This window comes from Corvus cornix, chromosome 1A (genome assembly GCF_000738735.6).
Source record: "Corvus cornix cornix isolate S_Up_H32 chromosome 1A, ASM73873v5, whole genome shotgun sequence".
Lineage (NCBI taxonomy): Eukaryota > Metazoa > Chordata > Aves > Passeriformes > Corvidae > Corvus > Corvus cornix.
In genome coordinates, this window is record NC_047057.1 from 53,862,737 (window position 1) to 53,889,908 (window position 27,172).

General features: G+C 37.0%; 1 protein-coding gene across 4 annotated transcripts in view; it reads left to right on the forward strand.

Annotated features, from left to right (window-relative positions):
• Positions 1–27,172, forward strand: part of SLC41A2 (solute carrier family 41 member 2) — a 65,118-nt gene that overhangs the window by 27,036 nt on the left and 10,910 nt on the right. For 3 of the 4 annotated variants that reach the window (XR_005604448.1, XR_005604446.1, XR_005604447.1), the window contains 3 exons: positions 4,905–5,036; positions 5,979–6,127; positions 16,151–18,607. Coding sequence is in view for 1 of the 4 variants with exons in the window: in XM_039570720.1 (XP_039426654.1) it covers positions 4,905–5,036; positions 5,979–6,127 (281 nt within the window). In the remaining 3 variants the exon portion in view is untranslated. The remainder of the gene's footprint in view (positions 1–4,904; positions 5,037–5,978; positions 6,128–16,150; positions 18,608–27,172) is intronic. The other variant, XM_039570720.1, reaches the window with a different exon arrangement.

The window sequence follows — 27,172 nt, forward strand, 5'->3', positions numbered from 1 at the left end:
TTATGTAGATATTAATTGATTTTGGTCCCATTGCACAAGCTGTATTATAGATACTTGGGAACAACACAGTATTCTGTGACTGATTAATCTCTCTCCATAGAACTGGTTTTCTAAAAATTTTTAATCACAATGATTTGCTTTGCCTGTTCTTACAGAATTTTTTGTGTGCCCCATCATGCAAATATTTACATTTTTATGAACAGTTATGGCTCTGGTCATTAAAGCTGAGTATGTTCACTTTTTCTGGTGCTCTCAGTACTTTCATAGGAGGCAGTTTTCTAAAGGAACAATTCTTTAGTTATATGTATTTAAGGAAATGCACAAAAATAAGAATGAGATGGGGACCTATGGGAAAGGAAGGGACTTCATACATAAAGTAGTTGAATACTGCTCTGAAAAATTTAGGTTGTCTGTTGTACTGTTCTCCCCTCACACTAAACAAGTACCTGAAACCAGATTTTTTACTGGTTAGTTATAACATGGTGCATGTGGTTATCCTGCTGAGATGGAGAACTTTGCACTTCCTTTTGTTGAATTTCAGGAGATTTCTCTTGACCCAGCTCTCCAGCCTCTCCAGTTCCCTCTGAATGGCGGCACAGCCGTCTGGTTTATCAACTACTCCTCCCAGTATTCCCTGGAAAATCTTACTCTATTTATCAAAAAGTGAGATGTAGGATCCGGGGAAAAATACAGTCCGATGTGTTACCCCGGAGCAGTGGATGATCTCAGACTGATCTGCATCAGCGAGATCCAGCTTCCCTTAACTTCTGGGGATTTTTACCTGCACTGAGTTATGAGACACAGATTTGCTTTGAAGTATTCTTTAAGACTCATTGATGTAAAGTGCTTTAATGTGGTTTTCTGAATAGCATGGTTACTTCTATTATTAGAAAAAATTCTTTTTACCAGATGATGAATCATGCCCATAGGCCTATTTGCAAATACACGACATGGTTTTGGCTCTACTTACAATATGGGATTCTGTGCTTGTTACACAAAAGAGCTGTGATAACAATTCTTAGAAGAAATGTTCTTGCTTAGCCCTTAACTGCCTTGATAAAATGATGAGGTTTTTAATTTTCTTCTAAAGTTTTAAGTCAGTGCGACATCCTTCTCACTTTAGCAGACAACATCTCTTCTGCTCATTGACAAAGCAACACTCTCATACTGAGGTTAAACGCATTTGCTGTTCTGAGAGGCATGAAGTAATAGTTGCTGGATTTTACTTTTGAAACAATTGTTTTCCCCTATGTTGTAGTTCTTGCAAAAATGAAAGGAAACTGAAGAAGTAAGTCTTCACAAATTTAGTGTTTGCTATGATGACGGCAGTAGTGTTTTCCAGGAGAAAAAATGTCTGGATTAATCAAATGTTCATGGAAACAGTCCTCATATACATCTACAGAGCTTTTAATAATATGAGCAGCTACTGAGTATGTGACCATTTTATACATTTAGAAGATGCTGAGACATTATCAGTTTTATGTATCGACATCTTGCCAACCTACGCAGTTTTATCTGTTTTCTGTTTCTTCCAGGGGTCTGATTAGTCTGGTATAGCTGAGATGGTAACTGCACATGCACAGTAGCTGCTGTTACCAAACAAACTGAGTATCTCTGTACATATCCAAGTGATTCAATGCAAGAACAGCCTTATACGAGTCATTCTGTGACCAGCAGAATGAAACCTGATTCTGTTCTCATTTGTATCCTGAGGTTTTTAGACAGCCTTTCCAACCTGCGGTGTTCCCTATTGCCTCGTGTTCCTGCTATACCCGCTGCTCACAACATTCTCTCCATTTTCCCTCTGCTTTCATTGTCATTCCTCTTCTGTCTCACTGAGCTGTTGGCTGAGCAAGAGGCATCATGCTTTATTCCAAGCTGAGTGCTGACTGGCCAGCTGGCCTGCTTATGCTTATGCCATTAGCTGTATAACTCATACTACTGTCTTTGTCTCACTGAGGACATGCATTTGGATCTTTTCCTTTATTTATCTAGTCACTGTTTCGTTTTTGGTAGATTCTTTAACCATACTTGGAAGTAGTTAACATGTCTGTCCTCATGTCAGGCATGGTTGAAATTGGCCCAAAGGTTCAAAAATAATTAGAAGAAGGAATTGGTAGGTGAAGGGACAGAACTAAATTACAGTATCACTGCTGCTGTCGCCACCATACATTGTTGGCTGGCTGAGACTGAGCAGGATGTATGGATTCTAGAAGCACTTACACTTCACTATACCAGGCTGTCTTCTGTGAGTTAAAATTACACTACTAATATTAGGTTATTGAGGCTCAGACAAATAAAATTTAAAATAATCTTACTGAACATACAAATACTGCATTTCCAGTTAGCTAAAATAGATTGTATATGTTCAACTGAGCTGTAACTAGTTACACCTCCTGAAATCACACTCCATACTGGCTGTTCTGGTTAGCTTGTCAGCTTCCTTTGCAGAGCAGCTGTCAGCTTCCTTTGCAGAGCAGCTATCACCTCCTTTACCAGTATTCCATGGCTGGCCAGTTTGTTTTAGAACCACTTTTAATACTTGACAGGAATTTCTTGCTATCTACATGAGCAATAGGGCTTGGGGAATACTTTCTCCAAGTGATGGTTATGAAAGTGAAAAGATTTGTCATTAATAGCTATCCATCAAAGGATTGACAACCAATCTTACACCTTCTTTCACAGACTTGTCAGTGTCTGTTGTCCAGACAGATTTTTTAATCACCATTTCAAATGGACTTATTTCCATTTTCCTTAATTCTTTTATCTCATTCATTTTCCCATGTTATTAACCAGGGAAAAAAGTCCAGAGCATTTATCATATTTCTCAGTGCCTGAATTTGTTGAAGCAAATAATTAGCAGTCACAAAACGAAATTACAGACATCCTAGGAAATACTTAAAATCTAGAGAGTTGTGCCAAAGTGGTTTGTAGTTGCATTGCTACAAAACTCAAAGCAGCCCTATGTCCTTCTGTCCTTTATTTCTTTCTATAGTGCTATCAGAGAAGCAGATAATGACAGAATATTTTACTAATTTTTTCTCTTAGTATTGTTGTGAATGTATCAGTTATTGCATTTGTTAGCCTGATTGTGATTACCCAGATTGCCTTTATGTTCTCTTTTTTAGCAGAAACTGTTTCATATTTTCCAGTCCTATGGCACCATCCCCAGCTTTGTAGCTCTGTTAAGAGGCGGTTTTACATAACAGCTTTTCCATAATTCAGTTGCAGAAATTATCTGATCCCCATCCAAATGTAGTGCATTGATCCTTAATTTTATTTCTGCCTCTCTTTCTGTACCTTAATCTCCTTAGTCAGAAATCTCAAATTTATTGTTCTCAATCGAAGCACAGACTTTGAGTCCTACTTAGATTGGTTTTAATCTTTTTAAACTTCTCGTAGTTTAGATAAATCCCTTACTTTGCTACTTTTCTGTAGTTCATCTGAAAAAAGAGCTACTGTTATTTTAATTTTCTTTGCAAACTCTGACTCAACCTTTTGGTAGTTCATATTTTATCCCTGTAACTTCTGACTGGGAACACGCATTTCCTAATTTGTATCTGAAGTTTTTGCTTAAAAGATGTACTTCCACGTTGGGTTCAGCCATTTACTGTCTTTAAGCAGTGGTGAGGCAGGACATCTTCTTTCAGATGTCAGTATTAGATCTCTGTGCTAACCCGTCCGTAGTCACCAAAAGAATTTGGCAAATAGTGTCTCCTGGTCACCACAAACACTTGTTTTGCAACCAGACAAAGCCCTAAGCATCAGATAAACTGATTCTACTAATAACAATAAACAAGGCCTTTGTCCTGAAGTGGGGACAAGATCTGCATTTCTTCTGCTTCTTCTCAGACCAACCCATTGTTGTGTAGAGCATCTGAAGAGGGGGAAAGAAAAAGCATGTGCCTGATATGCAAGTAGACAGCTCGAGTATATAGGAGGGTTTCATGTCACTGCATTCTGCAGTGTAGATATAATGAGTTGTTTTAGTTTTGTGTTCATTGAAATAAAAATTCATAGAACATGAAACAGCCCAGAGAGGAAGGAACCTTGAAATGTCATCTGGTCTGACCTTGTGTGAGAAAGGGAGCCTAGATGAGATCTTCTAGCACCTGGTCCAGTCACATCTTGAAAACCTCCAGTGAAGTGGACTCGACCACATCCCTGAGGTGGTTGTTGCAGGGAATGATTGTTCTCACTATAAGAAATTTCTTTCTTATATTGAGATGAAAGCTCTGCTGCTACAACTTGTGCATACTGCCACTTACAAGAAAGAAAGTAGAATCTCCATCACTACCATTCTTTTAAAAATCAGCTATTCAGACACTCATCTTGTTCTTTCAGCCTGAATTATGAGTGACAGAAGACTGTAGTTACTTATGCTTTGTGTGAGAGGGGAATGAATATATTAACTCTTGAAGCCTTTTCTGGTCCTGTGGTTGCGTGTGTGAAATCTGCATTTATGTTTGTGGTAGCGAGCTGCTTTTGTTACTTATGCTGGCCTGGAATAATGACCTAGGGAGGTAATCCAGCAGTGGCACAACAGTGTCATACTTCTGCTGTTCCAAGAGGGGTTTCCAAAGAAGAGGCATAAAAGGGAGTTTCACTTATGAGAAAACATAAGATTGAACCTTTTGGAAGGTTTTTTTTGCACTTACCATGATACAAAACTAATCTCCAAATACCCAGTGATACACTAAACTGTAACCCACATTTTTGGACTTACTTTAACGATTTGTAGCCTCTCTGTAACTAATATACATTCTAAAGATATTTTTCATTTTGACATTTGTATGTAAGGTACTGTGATAAACATAGAGGAAATTGGTAAATCTGCAAAAATATTACCTACTAGAGGAAAAAAATAGCTGAAACCTTTTCATTGGTTCCCTTTTGCATTTCAGGTATTGGTGGCAATCTAGTAGCTATTCAAGCTAGCAGAATTTCTACCTACCTCCATTTACATAGCATTCCTGGAGAGCTGCCAGAGGAAGCCAAGGGTTGCTATTACCCATGCAGAACATACTATGGTACAGGTATGTATTTAGTCAGTTAAAAATCCTGTCTCACATCTCTTTACCCCTGTATGCCATACTGTGCCACCAGTGAGAAATGGCAATGAACTGAGCTTGCTGTGTGCTATTCAAAGGCAGCTGAGGCTTGGCAGTTTCCTTTGCCTGCAGCTCTTTGCCTTTGAGAATCACAAGAATCTCCCTGAGGACTGGGTGAGTAGAGAGGAGCATAGAGAAGGATGTAGCCCTGGCAAGGGTTGAAGATAAGGGCTGGTGGGGCAGGACACTGTGATACCCACTCAGAAGGGTTTCAGCCTTCAACTTTCCTTAGCTTCTCTACCAGCTCCTAACTTTTGTCTGCCTTCAGAACTTCAAACCAATTTCCTGTTAGGGCCAACCATTATATCAGACATTATTACTAAGCCAAATCCCTGCTTTCTATTTCCAATTTGCCATTTTCTTACTAGATTTTTTCTTCACAGCTTATTCCTCCCATGTATTTCCCTCTCTCCTAATGATGTAGTAACTGTGGTGAAATGTGATGTGTCACCACCATGTATAACACTTTCGTATTTATTAAATGAATTGAAACAGATGTGAAAGTGGTAAATGTAGGATTACTTTTTAGAAATATAAGGTACTTTTGAGAATGTCTTGAATATGGAGTCCAAAAGATCCTCTTTCTTAATAAGACTTTAGGAGCTCCAAAAACGTAGATGGTATTACATGAGCACAGAATGAAGGCAGTTTGCACCCTTTTCCAGAAGGGCTCTGCTTACCTTTTCTGGAAGGCAGTGAAATTCCTCAAGGAGTCTTTTAGTGAAAATTAATGCCTGCTGTTCCACAGTAGTCAATGCTGTGGAATTCCAAAAATGGGGTGGTTTTATATTAAAATGAGTAAAAATCTAATATAATAATTGAAGAACTTAACTGAATTTTGGATTTTTCTTTTTTTTTCAATTGTAGGAGTAAATAACAAATCAGCCCAAGTTCTGCTTCTCTTGGTGATTCCTGGACACCTGATTTTCTTGTACACTATCCATTTAATGAAAAGCGGACATACTTCCTTAACCCCCATCTTTATAGCAGTATATTTGTTTGCAGCTCTGCTACAGGTAAGAATAAGTACAACTGGCAAATGCTTGTACAAAATCAAGTTCTCGAAGAAAATAATTTTTTCTGGTATCTGAAATCTCATAAATGGTACAAGAAGGTGTGGGTTTATAGAGGCTTTCAGCACAGCTCTGAAGTAGCTGATTATCTCCACTTATATACAGTTTACACAGGTGTACTGTTGTTGTGAGTGCTTTTCAGAACACACTTGACTGCATTATTTCCTTGTCATGCATCTTTCACATGCTTTTGGAACCATTGCATCTAAAACCCCATCATTTTAATCAACTAGAGGGGAAATGGAAAGAAGGGAGGGGAAATGGAAAGAAGGAAAGGTAGCATTTATGAATAAGGAAAATTAAGGAAAATTCTTAAAGAAATTTCCTAAAGTGGTTCACATTACTGTTTTAGTTAACATAGTCGAGCAGATGAAAATATTACAGCTTCCTTAATGTGTTCTTAATATTTATTAGTTTAAATTAATACAACGGCAAACACTATACAAGAAGCTGTAATTGCATTAATTGTCAAACTTCTTTACCTTATTTGGCTGTTTTACCCAGTCATCTGTTCATACCCAGCAAGGGCAGTTCTTGAAAGATGCCTTTTGAAATAGCGATGTCTCAAGGTGAAATGATTTCATTTTGAAAAATCACTAATACAAAATTAAATATTTTATTAAAATCACACCCATTTTTTAAGTATAACGTGCCTGAATTAACTATAATGTTTCATTGCACCTTAAAACCAAAAAGTGACTGTTCATGTTACATGGTAGAAGTGTGGTTGAAATATCCATGATTTAAATATACATACTGCTTCAAAAAATGTGACCTATTTAGTTTTAATAGACAAACAACATTATCAACAGGTCAATCCTTAGTAAAATTATAATTTTTAATGTTCTGAATTGTCCCACTGTTTATCACACTACTATTTCAGTAAGGACAGGTTTCAAAAACTATTACTATTTCATATGAGAATTTACACCTTTCTGGTAGAACATGACTGGTAATGTTTCAACCTTTGCAAGTGAGAGTGTTGTACTAAAAGACATAAATTACTTTTCATTTTCCTCTTAGATAATATTCCTAGTTTCCAGCCTTATCACTTGTTTTATAATGTGTTTTCCTGAGGAAATAATGCTATTCCTTTCCTATATGTTTTCTGTCTGGATTGGGGAAAGAGTCCCTGTTAATGTAAGACTGCAGTGTGATTTCAGTCAGTATTAAACCTTCGAGATTTCCCTTGGGAATCAACCTGAATTCATAAATCCAGTCCTCCTGCTAGCAGAACTGCAATCACAGCATGTTTAGGGACACTTTTTCTTCAGCAGCAAGACTTGAGAAATGCAGAGGTTCACCTGAAAACCAAGCTCAGGCATTATGGCAGGATTTTCAAATGACATAGTAATTCAGACCCAGCAACAGCACATATACAGGTGTAAAGTTGCATTTTCATAAATTCAGGATCTGATTAGAGTATTCAGTTTTGCAGTCATGTGTCTCTATTGCAGTACATACACCTGATTTTCTTGGTTTTTCACCTATAAAGCAGATATAGAGCTTTTTTTTTCTTTTTCCCTGCTCCCTTTTATGGATTATTTTTTCTTCTTTGTCTTCTGTTGTTAGTCATAAAAGGCATTTTGAGATGTATTTACTTTGAAACTGAGTACCAGTATTGCAAACTATAACTTCTCATGGGTCTTGACATATTTACAATTTGAAACACTGTGGTTTTTAAGACCTTCTGAAAATATTTAATAGATTCCTTTCCCCATTTGAATTATTCTGGCGTTTTTCTAGTAGTGATTATTGTAGTGTCGCACACCTCTAATTAGAGCAGATTTTAAATTTTCAGGGAGATGATGCTTGCTTTAATCCTTAAATCTTCAACACATTTTATTTGCCTGTCAGTCTGAAGTACTTCCAGACTGCAGTTTCATGCTTTTAAGTTTCTTCTTTCTCGAGGAAAGCACTTAAATATTTGTACTCATCCCTCTTCCCTTTTTCAGTGACATCATCTATGCACCTGGAAATTGTAAAAAACAGTTTTTAAGCTGCCATTTCTTTTAGCATAGCCTAACAGCTACTGATCTTATTTTTCTAGAATTCTTTTTTATTTTTGTCCTCCCAGTGAGAGCTTTTCCAGTTCTGCGGTAAAACTGAAAAACCTCGCAGCTAAGTATTATTGTTTCAATTAACAACAAACCAAATCCATTGACAGTCTTTTGAGCAGTGGGAGATCTAAATTCTAGGCCTTTTTTAATAATATATTGGACTTTGTATTTATTTTCACTTTGCATGGAAGGTATATGAAAATGGATGTCAAAAACTACAGTCCTGCTTGCAAGCTGTATCTTTTATGTTTGAGGTGGTAGATGATAATTTAGCAGAATACAGTGATTCCCAAAGGTAAGAGTTAACTATAGTCAGTCCTGTGAGGAGGTCTGATATCACTGCTTTGCCCTTTGCCATTCCTTACTTCTGTTGAGCTGGGAGGCAGGAAGCTGAAAATGATTATGGCAATATACCACCTAGGTAGGATTTTCCTCAGTATGTTAAAAAAATAATGCCAAATTAAAAAATAACAGCAGCAATTAAATGAATTTTCTGTCTTTGAAATTCAAGCGACTATTGTAAGGTGTTAAATTATTTAACGACGTATTTTACAGTGGACTGCAATAGGTTGTTAATTGACTTTGAATTGTGTTTATTATTTCTGACTGTCCAGCTCTGTTTATTTAAAATGAAGAGGAAAGAGTTAGAGAAATGGCAAACGTAGAACTGGAATGTTGGAGTAAATGGAAAAAAAATCCAAAAAATATTAATGCAAAGACGTTGCTTATTGCTTTTATATTTCTCTCTCTCTTTCAGTTTATGCTATTCCACATTATTTCTACAGTAAAACTAACTTATACATATGACTAACTAACTACATATGACTTCCATTTGGCATTTTAACAAGACTGTTTCAAATTGCCTGTAATCGTCACTATCCATCCCAAAGTGATAAAAATGGAATTTATTTGCATTGAAAGCTCTATGCAGTATTGCTGAAGTTCCAGTCAGAGAGTTAGTTTCATTTTCATCCAAATCTGATGCTTATATTGTTTGCTGATTTTTCACCACCCAGGCCTGCCAGCTTCTTTCATCTCTTCTCTCTACCTGTTCTGAGATTTTCTTAGATATTTTCCCCACAGCACGTCATTTAAATGAAATTTTTATGGGAACTAAATAATTAATATGCCATGATGTATTATCAATAGTATAATTCAGTTGTTATTGACTGAAAATATGCCGTTAGTAAAACAAAGTACAGTTTCACTGAATATGTAGTTTTTTCTAAAAATCATTACAGTTAGATATTTTAAGTAACACGAATAGCCAGAGCTATGATTTGCATTCTTTTTGATTCTCTGTGAACAAAACAGTTCCAGGTTTCTAAGCTTAGGAAACCCCAGAAAACATTTTATTTTATTTCATTTTCATTTTCCTACCCTTAATAGTACAGCTGTTTCTATTTAAATAAATATATATTCTTGAAAATGTTCTTCAGTTAAATTCATAAATTGATTGTAGTGACATCCAAGGCTGTACTCCCTTTATCTTTAGAGGGGCGGAGATTTCACAGTTATTTTTCCATAAAGGGAGGGAAACCTGCACAAATGTTTCTATTAATCTGCATTCAGGTAAAACTTTTAGGCTGAAGTTTAAGAGATCTGAATTAGCTCTGTAGTGAAGAGCCTCTTCTGTGTTTACAAATGGCAGCACCAGAGGAAAATACAATAAAAAGTGCTATGGGGATGGTATACTCTGTCAGTATGTAGGGTACTTCACACAATGCACTGTACAGTATTGGGGCAAGCCAGTGTGCCTAATCAAACCCAGTATAATGATTTTAAGTGTGTTTTGGATTTGCTGAGTGGCCTCTGTTTAAGAGGAATACTCTTTCCTTGAAAATCTTACAAAGCAAGCCACAAACATGCACCAGCACACTGTGTGCAGTTACGATGTGGCATTTGACCAACAAAGATTATATTAATTGGAAAACAGTCCTCCTCTTATTCCTCACAAAGGCACAAGTATTTTTTACTGTATGAGGCTGTGCACCAAGCAGTTTCATCCCCTGTCTTGTCAGCGTGGAGCAGAAGGAGAGCAGTGCTGGAATTGCCAAGCTGTCAGTCCTGGCACACGGCTCGGAGCACTCAAAGGCGGTCTCTGTTCTGCATGTTCTCACTGAGCCAGTAAAACGCCCTCCCAGGAATTTTCACACCTACTGACCAAATCTGAACACACAGTTAGTCTCAGGGAATAAACAAACAATAGGAGATTCCCAGAGCTATTACCAAGCAAATAAGTAATTCCAAAATTGTTCTTACCTGATGAAGGCCAGATGTGTACAGCTGTAAAGTCACTTTTGCAGTGCTTCAGTGCTGTTTGGGGCAATAGAAAACCAAGAATTCAGCGGTGCTCATAACGACTTCCTGCTCACATCAAAAATGTCTTGGATTTCTCACCAGTGTGAGGATTCTAATGATGATATGGGCCTCTTTAATGTGGAAACATAACTCATGGGATATACTGTACATTACAGAGAAAAAAGGAAGGTTGTGTTTATAGGCAAAATATTGATGCATTTTAAATATTGCTTTTTCTAACAGGAAAGGTTATTTCCGAAAGATGGAGCGTATAACGGCTAAAGAGACCGTATTTCAAGGAAATACGGAAACTCAAGCCCAAATCTGGACAGTTCTCTATGCTCGGTGCTTTCTCATTGCAGCATGACAAGCAGACTTGCTGGACTCACTGGGGTCTGACTGGGGCTATCAGCAGCTCCTTCCTTTCCAGCCATGTTGCTGTCTGTGGTAGAAGCCCGGCTCCTACCAAGTCATAGCAGGGATCTATCATTTTTGGCTCTAGAAGGCTGAGCTCAAAGTGCTTGTGTACGTAGCATGACACACTGAGTTGTGCTGCAGCTACTGCAGGCTGAGCATGCCAGAGCACTTACTGGTCTGGGTTACCCATCCCTGCAGATAGCTGAGAAACAGCCTGAAATTAGGATTGTTTTGGTCAAACCAGGATGTCTGGCAAAGCTACAAAGAAATCAAGATGACAATCTGAAAAACTTGATTCAAACTGAAGTTTAAAAAATGTTTCTTCCCACAAAATTACATCAATATAATCAAATTGACTCAGAAACAACTTCAGTTAAATTGGTATTCTCTTTTTTACTTCAATGAGGTCTCAGTCTGACATCAATGTATGCTGTGCTGTCTGGGTACTTGGATACCTTAGAGGAGCTAATACCACTTAGCTACAACACAAACAACAGCAGCAAGAAAAAACTTGCTGTTCAGTGGTTTTCTTGCAGTCAGGATTGAAGGAAATCTCTGTATGTTTGGAGGAAATAATTACTTGTCCCCTCTGGACATGATCCACGCTAGATACGCTACCTGAGAAAACAGTGCAGAAAAATGTCTTTTGAAAGATGTGTGTAAGACCCTACTCTGAGAGTTCACTGACTACAGATTTCTGGCTCTAGACAATGGAAAGTCAACAAGTTCAGCGTAGATCTATTACAAGCACTTTACAGTTACTACTTCATCAAAAGCCATTTAAAATTGGAGACATGTAATGTGTAATTTGAAAATTAACTTAATGAAGAGTCAAAGCCACTAGAAGACCTAAATCATTACTCTGGCGAGAATGAGAGAGTCAGAACACAGTAGTCTTTAGAGATTCTTAAATGGGATTTTTTACTCATAATTAAAAGACCAAATAAATAAACTTACCTTTGAATTTCATAGTTCTTATGCAGTAATTTCAGGATCTTTTCATAGTTAAGTTATGTGTAAATTTTGAGTCAATATAATTTTGAAAGTAAAGGAGACTTAAAATACATTTGAAAAGAGGTTCCCTCAGTTTATTTACATCTATGTTTCCTAATGCAACTATTTTGTAATGCACCTTCAGATGGAAACAATTTAAGGTGGAATCATCAGTACTAGCAACAGGCAGGGTGTCCTGTCCAAGGCATGATAAATAAACTGCTAAAAGGTCTTCGTTCTACATACTGAACTTATAGTTGAATCTTGATAATGCCCACCTGGAAAAGCATATGAAATTACATAACCCAAACTTTAATCTTCCAGCTTGGTGTTGGAATTCACTTATCACAGCAACTAATGTACAAACTAATATAAAAGTGAACAATTCTATTCTGCTTTACAGAAGTTATTAATTTGAATATTACACTTTCATCACTGAATTTGACATGCATCCACTGATGAAATATGGACATGCCAGATGAAAGAAACAATAAAAATATTATAGCATCCTGCAACTTATTAATTAGGCTATAGGAAGCCTAGACAATATTAAGAATGTTTGGAAGGAGTTATGTATTTTTATTTTAAATAACAGAGTTTCATTCTTTGCTCATTTTAGGGGAAATTCTTTTCCCATAAGAAATTAATTCCATGAGAAAATGCAGATATACTACATGCAAAAGATCAAAAATAACTTTTCTTCACCTAGCTTTTCCTTGTTATTTGTATCTAAAGACCTTGAAAGAATGAAAGTAAATTTTGTGCACAATAAAAAAGGGAAAAAACCTGCTTTGTAGTGTGTAATGTTCCCATTTCTAGTCTTGCAGGCATAAGATTTGAACTTTCAAAATAGTAAAGCTCACTCATATTTGAGTATTCATCTTCAATTTCACTTCCAATCTGAAATTCATAAATTGAGTCAGAAAGTTCACTATCAAGAATTACTCTCTATTTCTGTCCTTTGTTGTACAAAATAATATGAGTACTTATATTCTTCATCATTAGGATTTTTCAAGCTTTTCCCCTCCCTCCTACTCTTATTGCTGTATTCTGCTGCTTCTGAGTACATTTTTGACAGTGAGACCGAGGTCATTTTTAGAAATGCAGTCTAAATCTGATCCTGCCTTTAGTTTCATTTTTCTCTCTTTTGATGGTGACTTTCTCCCTGTAATGATGATAATAATATAGCATGATTTTCCTTTTAAACCATTGAAACATCTGGAATTTTGCTTGTATTTTTGCAATCCTGTCTCTGGGGCTTTTTTTTGTCTTGATCAGTGACTATTGAGTGTCTCCGTTTTCTTAGACAGATCTTTTTACATAGATAGATATTTAGTTCTTTTTTACTTTTCTTGAACCCTGCAGTTATTTTATCCTTCAGTCTGGAAGAATTCCTAGAGTTTTCTTTCGTAATTCTACTACTACTCATCTGCTTTTTTTCAGAAAACTCTCTATTAAATAATTTCTAAACTAAATAATTTCAGCTCACATCTTGAACAGTGCTGCATGTATTTACAAGCTTTTCTTATCAATTTTCTACAGCATTTCATGCTAAACAGATCGTTTTGGTACTGTATTATTAGGCTTTTCTGTGATGTTCATCCCTTTATTTTTTCCCTCAAAACCAGCTGGTTTTCAGTTGAAAGAAGGAAGTCTTTCTTCTTCATAGCATGAGTGCAGGGCAGAAATGCACAGTGTTTGTGCTGCTGTGCCATCTGCATCAATTTACTGACAGAAGTATCTGTCACTGATAAATAAATCTCACAAATCCTGAAGTGTCGTCTTGTAACATCTCTTTGACGCCTTTTTTTTTTAATCTGTCAGATCTTTGTGAGTCACTTACCACTTTGAATTCAAGACTGTCTTTCAAAAATTCAGCAAACTCATAGTAGGACACTCCTTTTCTTTTTTTCTGTTTCCAAAATAATCATTGATTGATGACTTTGATTGCCTTCTCTTAACAGTGATGAGAAGCAAAATCTTCTCGAAGACTTAGTCACATTGGTTCTGTCTTGCATTACAAACTAACGTGGGCAAATAGGGAACCATTTCCAAAGACTGTTAGTGAGTTTCTAGCCATGCAAATGCATGATGCATGATAGCATTATTCCTTCCCAAAAGAAGTGAAGGCTGGTGAGCTGCAGTCTGGTAACTCACTCTGTAAGAACTAAGTTACAATTGCCATTACATACTGTGACTTGTATCAGTTAATATAATATATTATAACTTTTTCTTATGACTTGCAGAAGCCAGGCTTCTTATGATTTGCACTGTTTGTTGTGTACCCATAAGTTAACACAGCAAAAAAAATTATTTGGGAAGGTTCACAAAAGCTTAGTTTCCAAACTGCCAATATTTCGCTGTAGTCTAAAGTCAGTTATTTCAGAGTGGAAAATATATAGACAACTGAAAGGCTTTCATGTCATGATTTTTAAGAGTCAAAAGTGTATACTGTCATCTAAATTGGACTGTGTATGTTATGTCTAATTGGTTGTGTTATATACAATATATAATATTGCATATACAATATTATATATATATATAATATATATATATTATATATATATATATTATATATATACACATATATTTTTCTTGGAATGAATGCTCTCATCTTCCAATGGAACATGCATAACTATTGTAGATGTGGGGCTCTGCAGCGTCTTCTGAGCACATCCTGTAGGAGATGGGAATGTACAGGATCTCTTATAAACAGGCCTCTTTTTGTCTCTGTAAGAAGAAGGAGCTGACTCAAGGAATCTGATAGTCTTCCAAAGAAAACATCTGTTTTAAATATATTTGTTTGGATTCCAGTCAGCACACCTAGGACTTGCATAATTAGCTTAGACTACAGAGTTCCCTTTTCAGAAGATACATTTATATAAATAAGCCATGCATTTTTCATTAAGCAAATACTCCTCCTTTCTCTTTTTTTTCTTTTTAATTACAAATTCAGGCTTGTATTTTAACATACACTTTTGCAAAGCAAAGATTAAATTTTTGTATGACATTCATTTTGCTATACTTATAGTGGAGAACTGTCTTGCAACCATCTGATCAATATTTCAGTGAATGAATGTATGTATTTATAAGTATGCTTTTGATGCCAGTAATTGATAATTTACTAAATAAAATATTAATGTTGTCCTTTTTACTACTTTTGATACTGCATTATTTTGATATCTACATTATTTTAAATGTAGTGAGTACAGTTCTTAAAAATTAATTATGGTAGTAAATGTCTTGATTTTACCCTTCTTAAATATCTGATTAACTAAAAATACCTAAAATGCAGAATTTATTTCAACTTAAGCAGCTCCTTAGAAGCTACAAGAAGAAATGAAACTCAGTTAGTGGTCCTTTCTCCATTCATCTTGTGCCATTCCACACCACTTGATTCCACTAAACCAAAATCTCTTATCATACAGCTGTGCAACATTAAAAGGATTATTTTTTTCTCAAATTGGGTTAATGATTATGCATACCTTTGGTATGAAGATCAAGCCTCTCAAATGTTCAGACATTCACAGCTGGGAATTAAATCTTTTACTTTGGGACAAATTCAGCCTGGAGTGACAATTTCATAATATATGGTGTGCCTTATTACAGAAGGGCTGAAGGTGGTATTTCAGGCATAAAAGTAGGTTCTAGGCCATTTTTTGCAGTTCACACAACCCAGATGAAACTGTTCTTAATTTGACCTGTTGTTCTTTACATCACATCTGATTTCAGGTCAGTGTTAGACCTGTGGAAACAGGAGTTATGCCTGGGTTGAGCCTATTCCTGTGAGGCAACATGATTTGATTCTGAATTATCTCAAAGCCCCACTTATGCTCTCTCTGTACAGAATGATGAGTTATGTGAGAAGTGCAGTTGCATGTTTGGTGGAACTTTTTTTGGTTTTTCTTGCCATTTTCAGAAGTCCTCAAGCATAGACTGGGTGAAAAATGCTGTCAGTAATTCAGTATGTTCTTCCAGCTCTGCATGTGATTGAGAGAAGTTGGCTAAGTGTTCCTCTCTCTGCTTGTGGGCAGCTTTAGTCTGAAATTCATTCTTATTAATTATTTATATTTTTCAAAAGCAACGGTATACAACAGTTCTGCCTAGTATGGAGACAGTAATGTTGGCTGTTGAATTCCTCTTGATGTAACTTACATGATAATGATACAGATTTTGTTTGTTTGATGTTGTGTAGGTGTTTACTCTGTTGTGGATTGCTGACTGGATGGTGCACCACTTCTGGAAAAAAGGAAAAGACCCTGACAGTTTTTCTATCCCTTATCTTACTGCACTGGGAGATCTTCTTGGAACTGCCTTATTAGCTATAGGTTTTCATTTTCTGTGGCTCATAGGTGACAGAGATGGTGATGTTGGTGACTAATTATTTCAAAGGATGCAATGACTTTTCCTGGAATACTGACAAGACAGATCACTCCACTTGAGGGTCCTCAAAGTGTTTGTTCCATTTGGTCTAAGTAAAACCAGTTGACACAGACCTAAAACAGCCTTAATGATTTTAGTTTGGTTTGCTTTTAAAAACTTGGATGGAACTATGATACCTGAGACCTTTACTCTGAAACCAAGGTGAATTGCTGGTAGCTGAAGATATCTGAGTAGACACAATGAAGGGCAGATGAATCCTTTATCAAGTTTTAAATTTTTTAAAGATCTCTTCTTTTAAAAGAACAGTTCCTTACCTGTATTGCAAACCAGAACAACCTCTAATTGCTCATTGAGTGGTGGTGAAGAAAAGGGTAAGATCCAATTAGTGGCTTGCCTTGTCTTTCCCTCCGAGGGACAAAATGGGTATATTTTTTATTTTGCCACAAGAGTGGATAGTAGACCTCAGATTAATTCATTTTCTTAGGCATTGCCTAAAGAGTTGATGATACGTTCTTACCTTGCAATTTCAGTGCTGTAGCTCTCTGACCATTACAGACTTGATACAAGTAATGACTGTTATGGTCCACGCATTGTTTCCCAGGCTTTATTTTCTGTATAGGAATATGACAATCAGCATTTATAAAATTAGACACTTGAAAAGTGTCTGCAGGACTGAGCCCATTTTCTTTGTGCTAAAGTGAGCAACCTAATTATTTTGCAGTTGAGATTTATTAGAACAAAAATAGTAAAGGCAAATAATAATGTGACGCTGACCTGGTCAATAATAATGGGTAAACGATTAAAATTCCTTGTGTTGAAAAGTATATGTTCATTTAGCAACTGAAAAGATATTTAACTAACTGATATTAATGGTGTTGTGGTGGCCAGTATCCTGATTTTAATGAAGTATTTAGAGGTGTTGATTTAACTGTATATACTGATCCCTGCTTGAAACTTGCAGTATAAGAGATGAAGTTTCTTTTTTAGGCACTTAGGAAGTTAAATAAACTTCTCAAATTCCAGAGCTATGTCACCAATTTCTAAGCAGAAATCTCTTCTAACAGGGGATCTGCTTTCAAGCTGTGGAAATAATATGGTCAATAAGGAAAATTATGGCTTCTCAATGATTTCTCTTATTTGTAGACATGAATATTTCAAATAATACATTGATCATGAGGACTCTGATTGCCACTTTGAAAAAAAAAAGGTACTAATTACTCTATTTTAAAATCTACTGGGAGTTCCTCACAGCAGATGTTTTAAAAGACTATAGCATACATCCTAAATGCATAATTAAATAAACAAATCGTATTTTAGATGTTGTGATTGAAAGTTTTAAATCTTGATATTTAAATTAGACAACTGAATCAATTTATCAGCATATGGTTTAATCCTGTAAACATTAGTCATGTGCTTTCTTCATACAAATGGTTTTTAATTTGATGGACCTATATTTGATGAGTAGATGATGTGGATAAGTGTTGATGGGACTTCTATATGTGTTGGTCACCTTAAACTCTTTAGAAGTTCAAAGTGTTCGCAACTTTGAAAATTAAACCAGCTACTCAGTGCCTACACATGGATTTAGATGCCTGATTTTAGCTCCCTCATTTAAACCTTTTTATTTAAGCGTTTTCTTACAGTTATTATAATATAGTTGTTTGAATGAATCCTATGTATTATGTCTTTTATTATGTGAGAGAAAGATGAAATCTTTCTAGCTTCAGGTTCTCTGACTTTTCTTAGTTTGTATTAATGTTATTTAAAATAGTTTCTTGTATGTAGCATTGCAGGAAATATTATTAAATTGTTTAAAATGGAATAGATGTAACTGAATTTTTTTTGATAATGGTTATTTATTTTTGATGCAGCTGTAGATGCAAATTTTTTTATTTCTGTTAGTACTGCCATCTGAATCAACTCAACTGACATTTCAAGCACTTATTAGAGTTACTGGACTTTAAGATCATTTTTAAATGAATTGCAGGATCCTTAAAAATTAAAATTTCTTGAGATACTTGCGATCTGTGCTTATCTGATGCCCGAGTGTCACAGTTTCGGAGCCAGACAAGCGACAAGACACACTGGGCTCGTGCACAACAGCCCCCTTTTATGGAGTCCTCCTTTACTTACACAGAGTTGAAGGTCCACGTGGTCGATCCCAATGGGCTGAACCAGTGGCCACCCGGCCAACCAGCCAAGAGCTGCCTGTGTCCCCAGCGGCCTCCAACCGTCCACAGTGGTCAGATTGCATAACCTACTGGTCAAGGTACTTCTATAATTTCAGTTATGTCTTCATTATTTCAGTTATAAAACAGGGAGTTATAAAATGGGATTCATTATTATTATGAGGCCTTCAGGCACGAGGGAGTTGTAGTATTTAGTCATGGCAGTATCCTTAGTGGTTCGTATCCTAAATATTTTCCCTGTAAATAAGCAATTGTTGGTACGCTGTTTAGATCACTGAACTGGGGAAGAAATGTTACATGGGTAAAATTAAGTAAAATTTGAAAAAGGGAAATATATTGACAGACTGAAATAATTTGGGCTTGGCAACAATAAGTGATGGAAAAGTGTAATGGGGAAATTAAGTACTTCAATAAGGGGCAAAGTCCATTGCATGGTTGAGAGAGCAAAACCCATATTGTGGGAAAGAAAAAGGTGCAAACTTTCACACAGCATTCATTATGAGAGGCAAGAGCAAACAGAAGGAAGTTATTTGGAGAAAAGAATCAAAAGGCACAGCCAAACCTCTTTCTCAGGAAGGGAAGAAAAATATAACTTGTGTTGAAAGGACTTGGGGAAGAGGTGTAAAAAGAGATACTTTAGGGAATGGTGGAAGTGAGGGGGGAAAAAAAGAATGCTCTCAGATATGATTAAAGAGGAGCTTGAGTGAAGAAAGAAGAACGACACTGATAAAACAGGGAAAACCTTGACATCTGGAAGAACAAGGAATAAGTAATCTATGATGTGGAAAGGGGTTTGATTCCTACGTGAAAGGAGCATTTTAGGAACTTAGAGGGTTTGCAAACTCTGCTACCTAGTGTTAAGAAGGCAAAAAGCTCTTACCACATTTCATGTATTCCAGCCATGAGGATAATATGGGAGGTGGCACAAAAGAGTGCTTGGATTCCAGAGAATTTTTTCAAGTACTCAAAAGCTGGACTCCCTAAACCAATTTTAACTGTAGTCAAGTCAGCCTCTTCACAGTGTTCCACCTACTTGATTTTTTAAACACGGCCCAGTAACAGTGAATTACTTCACTGTATGTGCGGGTAAGAAATGTTAGCAGCAATTCTGTCAGAGACAAATTGTGTGCTTTTTGTACTGCTCAAAACGTACAATTGAAAGGGACATCCTGAGATGTTCTTGTCTCTTGTTATCAAAGCAGCCATATTTTATAATCTTGCAGATAAAATGATGACTTTTGGTATTAAAATTCATTAAGTCTTTTCCTCCTCTCAACCTGCCAGAAGATTCTTTCAAACCTTCCTTTATAATCTGCCTAATTAGGGCTCTGGCTGATTCACATCTCTGTGCTTTTGAGTCAGCATGGAGCACTTTCTTTGATTCTTGCTTTTATCAGCTCATTCACCTCATTTAAGTTGTGGGTCATCCTAAAGCTCCTCCTGCAACTTCTTGTACCATTTTCATTCTGCTTATGAGCTGGACCAGCCAGAAGCTCCAAGTGGTTTGCCTTACAAGCTACTGTCTGTAACCTGATGCTGAGTAACTCTTGGAGTGCTCTTGTTCGGCCATTCTTACTGTCTGCTCTTTCTTTGCCTCTGCTTCAGAAAAATCCCTAAGTAGAAGTACAGGCAGGTCATTTGAAGTGTGTGTAATTTTCCATTCTGAAGGACTCTGTGACCACCTCAATTGCGCTGTGAGCGTGTATGAAAGGTGATAATCTCATTTATAAAGTACAGCCAGATGCAGCTTTAAAATTTGGAGTCAGTAGTGTTTCATAGCATAGGTGTTTTCTTTTCCTGTGTAGCACTTTGAAAATGATCGTTCTAGTGAGCTACTGAATGACTCCAGCTTCTTTTTAGAGTAATTATATAGCCAGGATTGTTTCTCAGCTTTATTATGCTGTTTGACGTAGGGGAAGATTCTTCTTTTAACAAATGTAGATCAATATTTTGATTTTTATAGCATTACTGTACACCTTTTCTTAATCTGTGATGTTTAAATTGGCAAAATTATCTCCCACTCCCATGTTTAATATATTAATTTCACTGGGATTTTTAGAATGTTGATGAGAAACTGGTGAGCAGCAAATTAATTTCACTTCCTATTACAATTTGCAAACAAAATTATACTTTTCTCATACAAAGATTAGAACAGCATGAGGATTAAGGCTTCACAAATGCAGTATAGTTTGCAGAATCAGGATTCAAAATAAGACCTATCATCTTTTTAATCTATTTGCTATTTCACTTCAGCTGTGAGCATCACAAAAAGCTCTCTTAAGTGCAAGAATAGCTCAGAATAGACGTCAGGAAACAGTAGTACACGTACTCTGTGAAATGAAGCGTTTGAAATTCCTTATTATTATTGTAATGGTAAAATTGCTACTGCAAATGAGATAGTCTCTTTAGAGGTGCAGAAAATGGCAACAGAATACGGTAATTGAATTATACTCTTCTTTGAAAAAAGTAAGGTAATGCTCACAAATAGTACCAAAACGACTGGAAGAGCTGTGAAGTCTCTTAGCAGGATTTTTCTTTTATTTCTGGCTAGATTTTTCGTGATGCCATACATTGTTTTAATTGTGTTCTCTAATCCCTTCCTAATCATGTCAGTCTGTTGCTCAGTAATCCTTTGGATTATCATTTTTCTATATGTATTTGAAGTCAAAAGATCAGTTTTTTGTATCAGTAAAGAACTAGGAAAGCGGTGTGTTTTGTCATTAAAGCCTCATTCTGATAGTCCTAAAGGAAAGGCTTTCTGTTAAATTAAACAAAAATTTGATCATCATGCAAGCTGTGCATGAATAGCCTGGGGAATCCAATATTAGCAAGACATGAATAATACACAATTAAAGCTAAGAACCTGTAGTTTACTAAATATACAAGACTGCCATATTCTGGGTGGGTACCCAAGAGCAGGAGTCATTCAGCATTGGCAGGGCTGGATGGGTTTTACCTTCTCTGCAGCTAAAAAATTATTTTGTTTTCAAGTCCTGCTAGTTGTTTATTTAATATGCAGGCTAGTTCATCATATTGTCTGTTTATGCTTTTATTTCTCAGTCCAAACTATACTTGAAATATGCTTCTTGCTTTACTCAGCATTCTTCAACTTGCTCTTTTGGGAGATTGTTTCCTCTTCAAGAGTTGCTTGAAGTATTGAGAGGTCAAGGAAGTGCTTTCCTTGAATAATTCTAAATCTGCTTTTTGCAAGTGAAATCCCAAATGAATTATATGGTAGACATCTACTGACTTCTGAACAGATCCTCAAGATTTAATAATGCTAAGTTCTCAGATTTGCATTCTAAGTTTTACTATGAATAGGATCTTTAAAAACATTTTGTCTGTTTGCTAACATTTTTCTGTCATCTCCTGGTTCAGATTAATGAAATTATTGCCATGTCCCATGTGCAGTAGAATAGTATTTTAATAAATCTGACATTCTAAATGGTATTTCAAAAGTTACGAGCAACAATACTTGTTTTGTCCTTGAGAAGCAATCATCTGCTACTTTCCTATGAATCCTCATACTATGGTTAACTTTAGATCATCCAAAGCCCTTTCCCCCTCTTTTTGTTTCTGTTTTCTCAGTGCTGGCACAATTAATTCTTTTACTACGTTATAGTATCCAGGGTTCTGGAGAAATATTCGAACATCCTTCATGTCAATTGTTTTGAAGACTGAACCAATTTTTACTCATTATATAGAAAACCGTAGACATGTCTGATTGGTTCTAGGGAGACGAAGGGTAGCTTTCACTTAAAATAGATTAAAATCCCTGAAGTTTGGAGGATTTCCAGAATCAAAGTGAACTTGCTAAGCTTGACCACATTTAGGTATCTGGGATCAGCTCAGGTACCAATTTGTGGACAAAAGTTTGGATGATTTGGAGACAAAAGCAAGCTCTGTATTTGTCTGATACATGAAGATTGGCTGATCAGCTCTCTCTCTTTCATTCATTTCATCTTAAAGCTTTGCTATGGCCATTGTGGCTTCTTTAGACCCAACCCACTAAGGCCACTAAATACTATTGTAGTGTGAAGTCTACCACATATGTATGGGGACTGTAACAGCAGACAGCAAGGCCTTTGAAAAAAAGAAACCTTTAAAAAACCTGTGTGTCATTTGTGAAAAATGAAAGATCTAAGATGCTGTGAATTCAGATCTAAAAAGACATACGCATTCCCAGGTTTCATTTCCAGCTGGCCTTTGCTCTATTCCCACATCAGAAACCTGCTTCATTTCTTTTTTTCAAAGACTTTTTGGAAGCACTGTAAGGTTACTGAGCCAAAGATCAGGAAATGCAGCTCTGTTAGACCCCACGTCTGGTTACGTGCCCTGTACAGGAGACTGACATGAGCTGTGACAGCATTCACCCCTCAGGGAGACCTCAATCCCCTGCTTTGAGTCTGACTGTAGAGCCTTGGCATTAAGCAGACTGTGGCCTCACACTGGGTTGTCACAGGGCTCTGAGTTGACACCAAGTCCAGCAGTTCAAAGGAAGTGCAGTTCTGCTGTTTGCCACAAAAATTGCATTTTAAACATTTAGTAAAACCTGTAAATATTTTGAAGTCCTTCTGACTTGAGATTATTGCCTTACATAAATGTTTAATAGATACAGAGGTTGCACTTAAAGCACTGATTAGTGCACACATACCTCTGGAATTTGTATGGCTTTTAGACTGGCACTAAGAGAAACAAACATTTTTAGCACTCATTACAAGAAGGAGAAAAATGTCCTATTACCATAGGAACCCTCTCACAAAATGAATGCTCACCTTTCTGGTTGTTGATTCTCATTCAGCTCTAACAACATTGCATCCAGTTTTCTGGCATATTATGGAATGGAGGTGTTCAGCAGAAGCTCGTTTGTAGTTTTCTGTTTTTTTCTTTTCATGGTCAAGTCTGCTGCTAGATAAGGATATCTATTTGCAATCCATTTTGTCCTGTCCATGCTTATGTAGAAAGCTCCTGCCACACATAAGAGATTTTTTTTCCCCATTTCTTCTGCTTTTAGGTAGGTGTGGCTTACAGCTCTGTGGACTAGGCAAGACCCATGCACCTTCTGTATGCTCTGAGGGCAGCTGTCTCTCTGTTTGCAGGAAGCCTCAGAAAGCCACAGAATAATCTGGAACACCTTTTCCTTCAGGACCAGGAACAGGAGGGCTATTGCCACAGAAGTAGGAGCAAGCCTGTGTGCTTGCCTCAGGGCTACAGGGGGATGGCCATGGAGCAGAGCCAGCTTTGTATGACACTGACACCAATTTAACTCCTCTTGTGAAATGGGAGAGTTGGCCTGGAATCCTTAGTCAACAACCCATGGCAAATTTAACTTCAAAACGTTTTTATGAAGACAGTTGAGGCCAAAAAATGCGAGGAGCTGTGTTTGCTCTGTATGGCAGAGTGATGGTCACTGGATGGAAATGAATGACTGTGAGTCACAGGGGGATAGGATGCCCAGGTTTAGGATGCCTCTCCACTATGACAGCCTCTGAAAAGGGGGGAAGTATCTTGCAATGCAGCACAGGGCTGCGTTCAGTTCACATCTATCATGAGGTAGATCCAGACTGCATTAGCAAGATCTCTGATGGAAAAGGAAACCATTAGTTATCACCATCACCTCTTCAGCTAATTATCCTGAGGCTTTTTGTTTAATCAAAGGAAAAATGTGAGCATGTTATTTCACTCACAAGCAGGAGCACACCTGGTTGAATACACCTACTGAAATGTCCTGCTGGAGGGAAAGGCAAAGTATCTGTCTCCAACTGGAAATCTCTGCACAACTCAAAAGCTCACTGTGCATAGTAATTTGATAATAATGGAGGAGTTAAGTGTAACACCTATCACAGGAACTGTGACAACACACATGAGAAAAAGGCTAACTGCAGCCTTATCCTGGTCTAAAGTATAGAGGGCACCTATATATTTCCCAAGTGAAAATTCCATCCTCTTTAAATGAGTCTTCTGCTGCTCAAAACCAAGCACAAATTGACTTAAACCTGAAGCCAGTTAATTATTTCAGAAGTGTTCACCCGAATGCTTTCCATGTGACTTCTTCACATCATGAAAAGTAAGACAGATGCTGCAAACTAAGTTTGTAACTCCTTGCTTAGGAGCCTATGTGCTCTGCTCTGGCTGCATTTCCCAGCATGGAATACCATTTTATATGTGAGCATTTATAGATTTTAATCAGCTTCCAGTATCCCATGTAAAGATTTGCTGGGTAACGTGAAACACACTACAATGAGCAAAAGCAAGATTGTTCACCCCACTGTGTTCTCAAACATTTCCTCTAATTTATTTTTCAGTGTCTCACAAGGAGACTCCCCAAACCGAGACCTTCCATCTTAAATTTCCTCCCATCTTGCAATCCTTTTCCACAGTATAAAGACTTAATTTCTCACCTGAATTGCACTCAGCTGTGCCTCCTTCTAATCTTTGCACCATTAACTTCAAGAGCTTTTCTCACTAAAAAATTGTGGGTTTAATTTTTGAGTTTTTTCTAAGGGAAAAAGGGAGGCTTTAAAAGCATCTGCTTTGGGAATGATACATACAGCATGTAAAATCACATTGCACACAGAGCAGGAACATTTCTATGATAAACTAGAAAAGCACATTGCAAAATTAATTCAAACTAGTGAAGTTGTTATGTCCTTCCATATAACTGAAGGCAAGTTTCTTAATAAAGCACGAATAGCTGTAATTCCTCAAAGGAATATATTTTGTTTTTCTTGAATGGGCACATCAGCATTTACCTGGACACCTCTGCAAACAGTGCTTGCCTCTCCATGGTGTGGCTGCTTGCTCTGATTTGACCTTTCTTTCTAAATTAATTTCTTTGAAGTTTAAAAAAACAGTAAAAAATGCAGTGATTGATTTCATTCATAGAGCAATCACTTTTTAAAAACCCCTCCACTTTAGACATAAAACTAAATCAGTTTTAGCTAGAACAGTTATCTGCTAAAGGAAGTCTGAATAAATTGAGCCTAAGAAAGGCTTAAGTAAAGGTTAAACCCTGACTTTGCACAAGCTTTTATGGGAAATTATAACTGCTGTGGGTTGCAGATTTTGACTTGGTGTAGGGCTGCAAATACCTGCTGATAGCACAGAGACCTCTTGCTGCTAAAAAGTCATGAATTGTCACAGTAAAATTCTAGATTTTAGAATAAGCCAAAGCTTAATAGCTGAGCTGTTATTATTCAGCTGTATGTTACCCTGACAGCTTTACGTATTAATGAAAAAAACAGAAACCAGGGCATAAACTTTGCATTGATTTTTTTCTTTGGCTGAGGAAAACAGCTTTGCTGGTTGGTTGTTTTTTAATTAAAAACTCTGATTGAAATGAGATTTTCAAACCCACATAATTTTACTGTTAGTGCTATGTCTCATTTTCCAACATGATCTGTCCATTTGTTGCACAGTGACAGGATGTTTGCTCCTGAACACCTAAAGGAATGTTAGCTCAGGTTGCTTTTACTCAAAAAAATAGGGACAGTCAAAGTCAGTAATGTTATTAAAATATTGGCAAAATATATTGTAAACAATTTATAAATGAATGATAATATTTTCCAAATTTTTTCCACCGTGAATAAGCCACTACTGTTGTTCCTAAATGCCTCTGACTAAGCCAGCAGAAGGTTTTCATCAACAGTGAGTTGAATCTCAGAGTCCAGAGGCTCGAGCACACCAGTAGAGTGACATTTCAAGTAACAGGAGAAAAAGCTGGCTTCTTGTCCTGCCAATAGGGAAGATGAAGTTGATTTTTCTCTGTTAACATAGATTTCCTTTAAAAACTGATTAGCAGGCAATCTGGGGAGGTGGCATTTGGATATGTTGTCTTTTAGCACGCTGAGGAATAAAAACAGACTCTAATATTTCAACATGTTCAATCTTTGGCAAAGTTGAAAGTGCAACTGGAAAAGCAAGATATTTTTGTGTGGCATCAGGAGTCTTGTACGTGATGATGTGCAACACAGTGAGTGAGAAAGGCACGGTGCTGCCGGTTGGCAAGCATATGCTCTGGTTTCTGCTCTGGTTTCTGCTCTGCTGCTGGCTGCACTTGCTTGACTTTTTCCTCTTTTCCTTCCCATTCCCCATATTTTTAATTCTTTTGTAATTATGGTGGAATGGAATGAAATGTATTTCCATCCAAACAAAGGTTGGGAAGAGTCGGAGTTCGTGCTTGCACAGGGAGCTTTCTTCAAACTTTACATCATCTCTGCTGGACTTAATCTCTTATTTGGGTCAGAGGACACCTCAGTAGTGCAGGATCCTGCCACTTTTTCACATCCCCCAGTGCTCCACATCCCTCTCCTCTGCACACAGCCCTGCTGCTGGCAGCTCTCCTGTCCTACAGCAGCTGCCTGAGGCTGGTATCACAGGGCAGCTGCTGGGTACCAACAGGAAGGGATTTTGTAAATTTGCAATTATTTAATGGAAAAATCAAGCCTTGCCAAAAGGACAAATCCTCAAGCTTTCTTCCAATGGTGCAAATCCAGTTTTGTTGGTCTCTGTGGCAGTATCAGACACTGGGCTTTCTTTCCACCTACAAGCAATGAAAGAAATCACCCTAAAGCTCTGCACCCAAGAGCTGTGCTGAGAAGCCATTTCTTACTCCGTTACCCCAAAAATGGAAGCTTCTGGGTTTG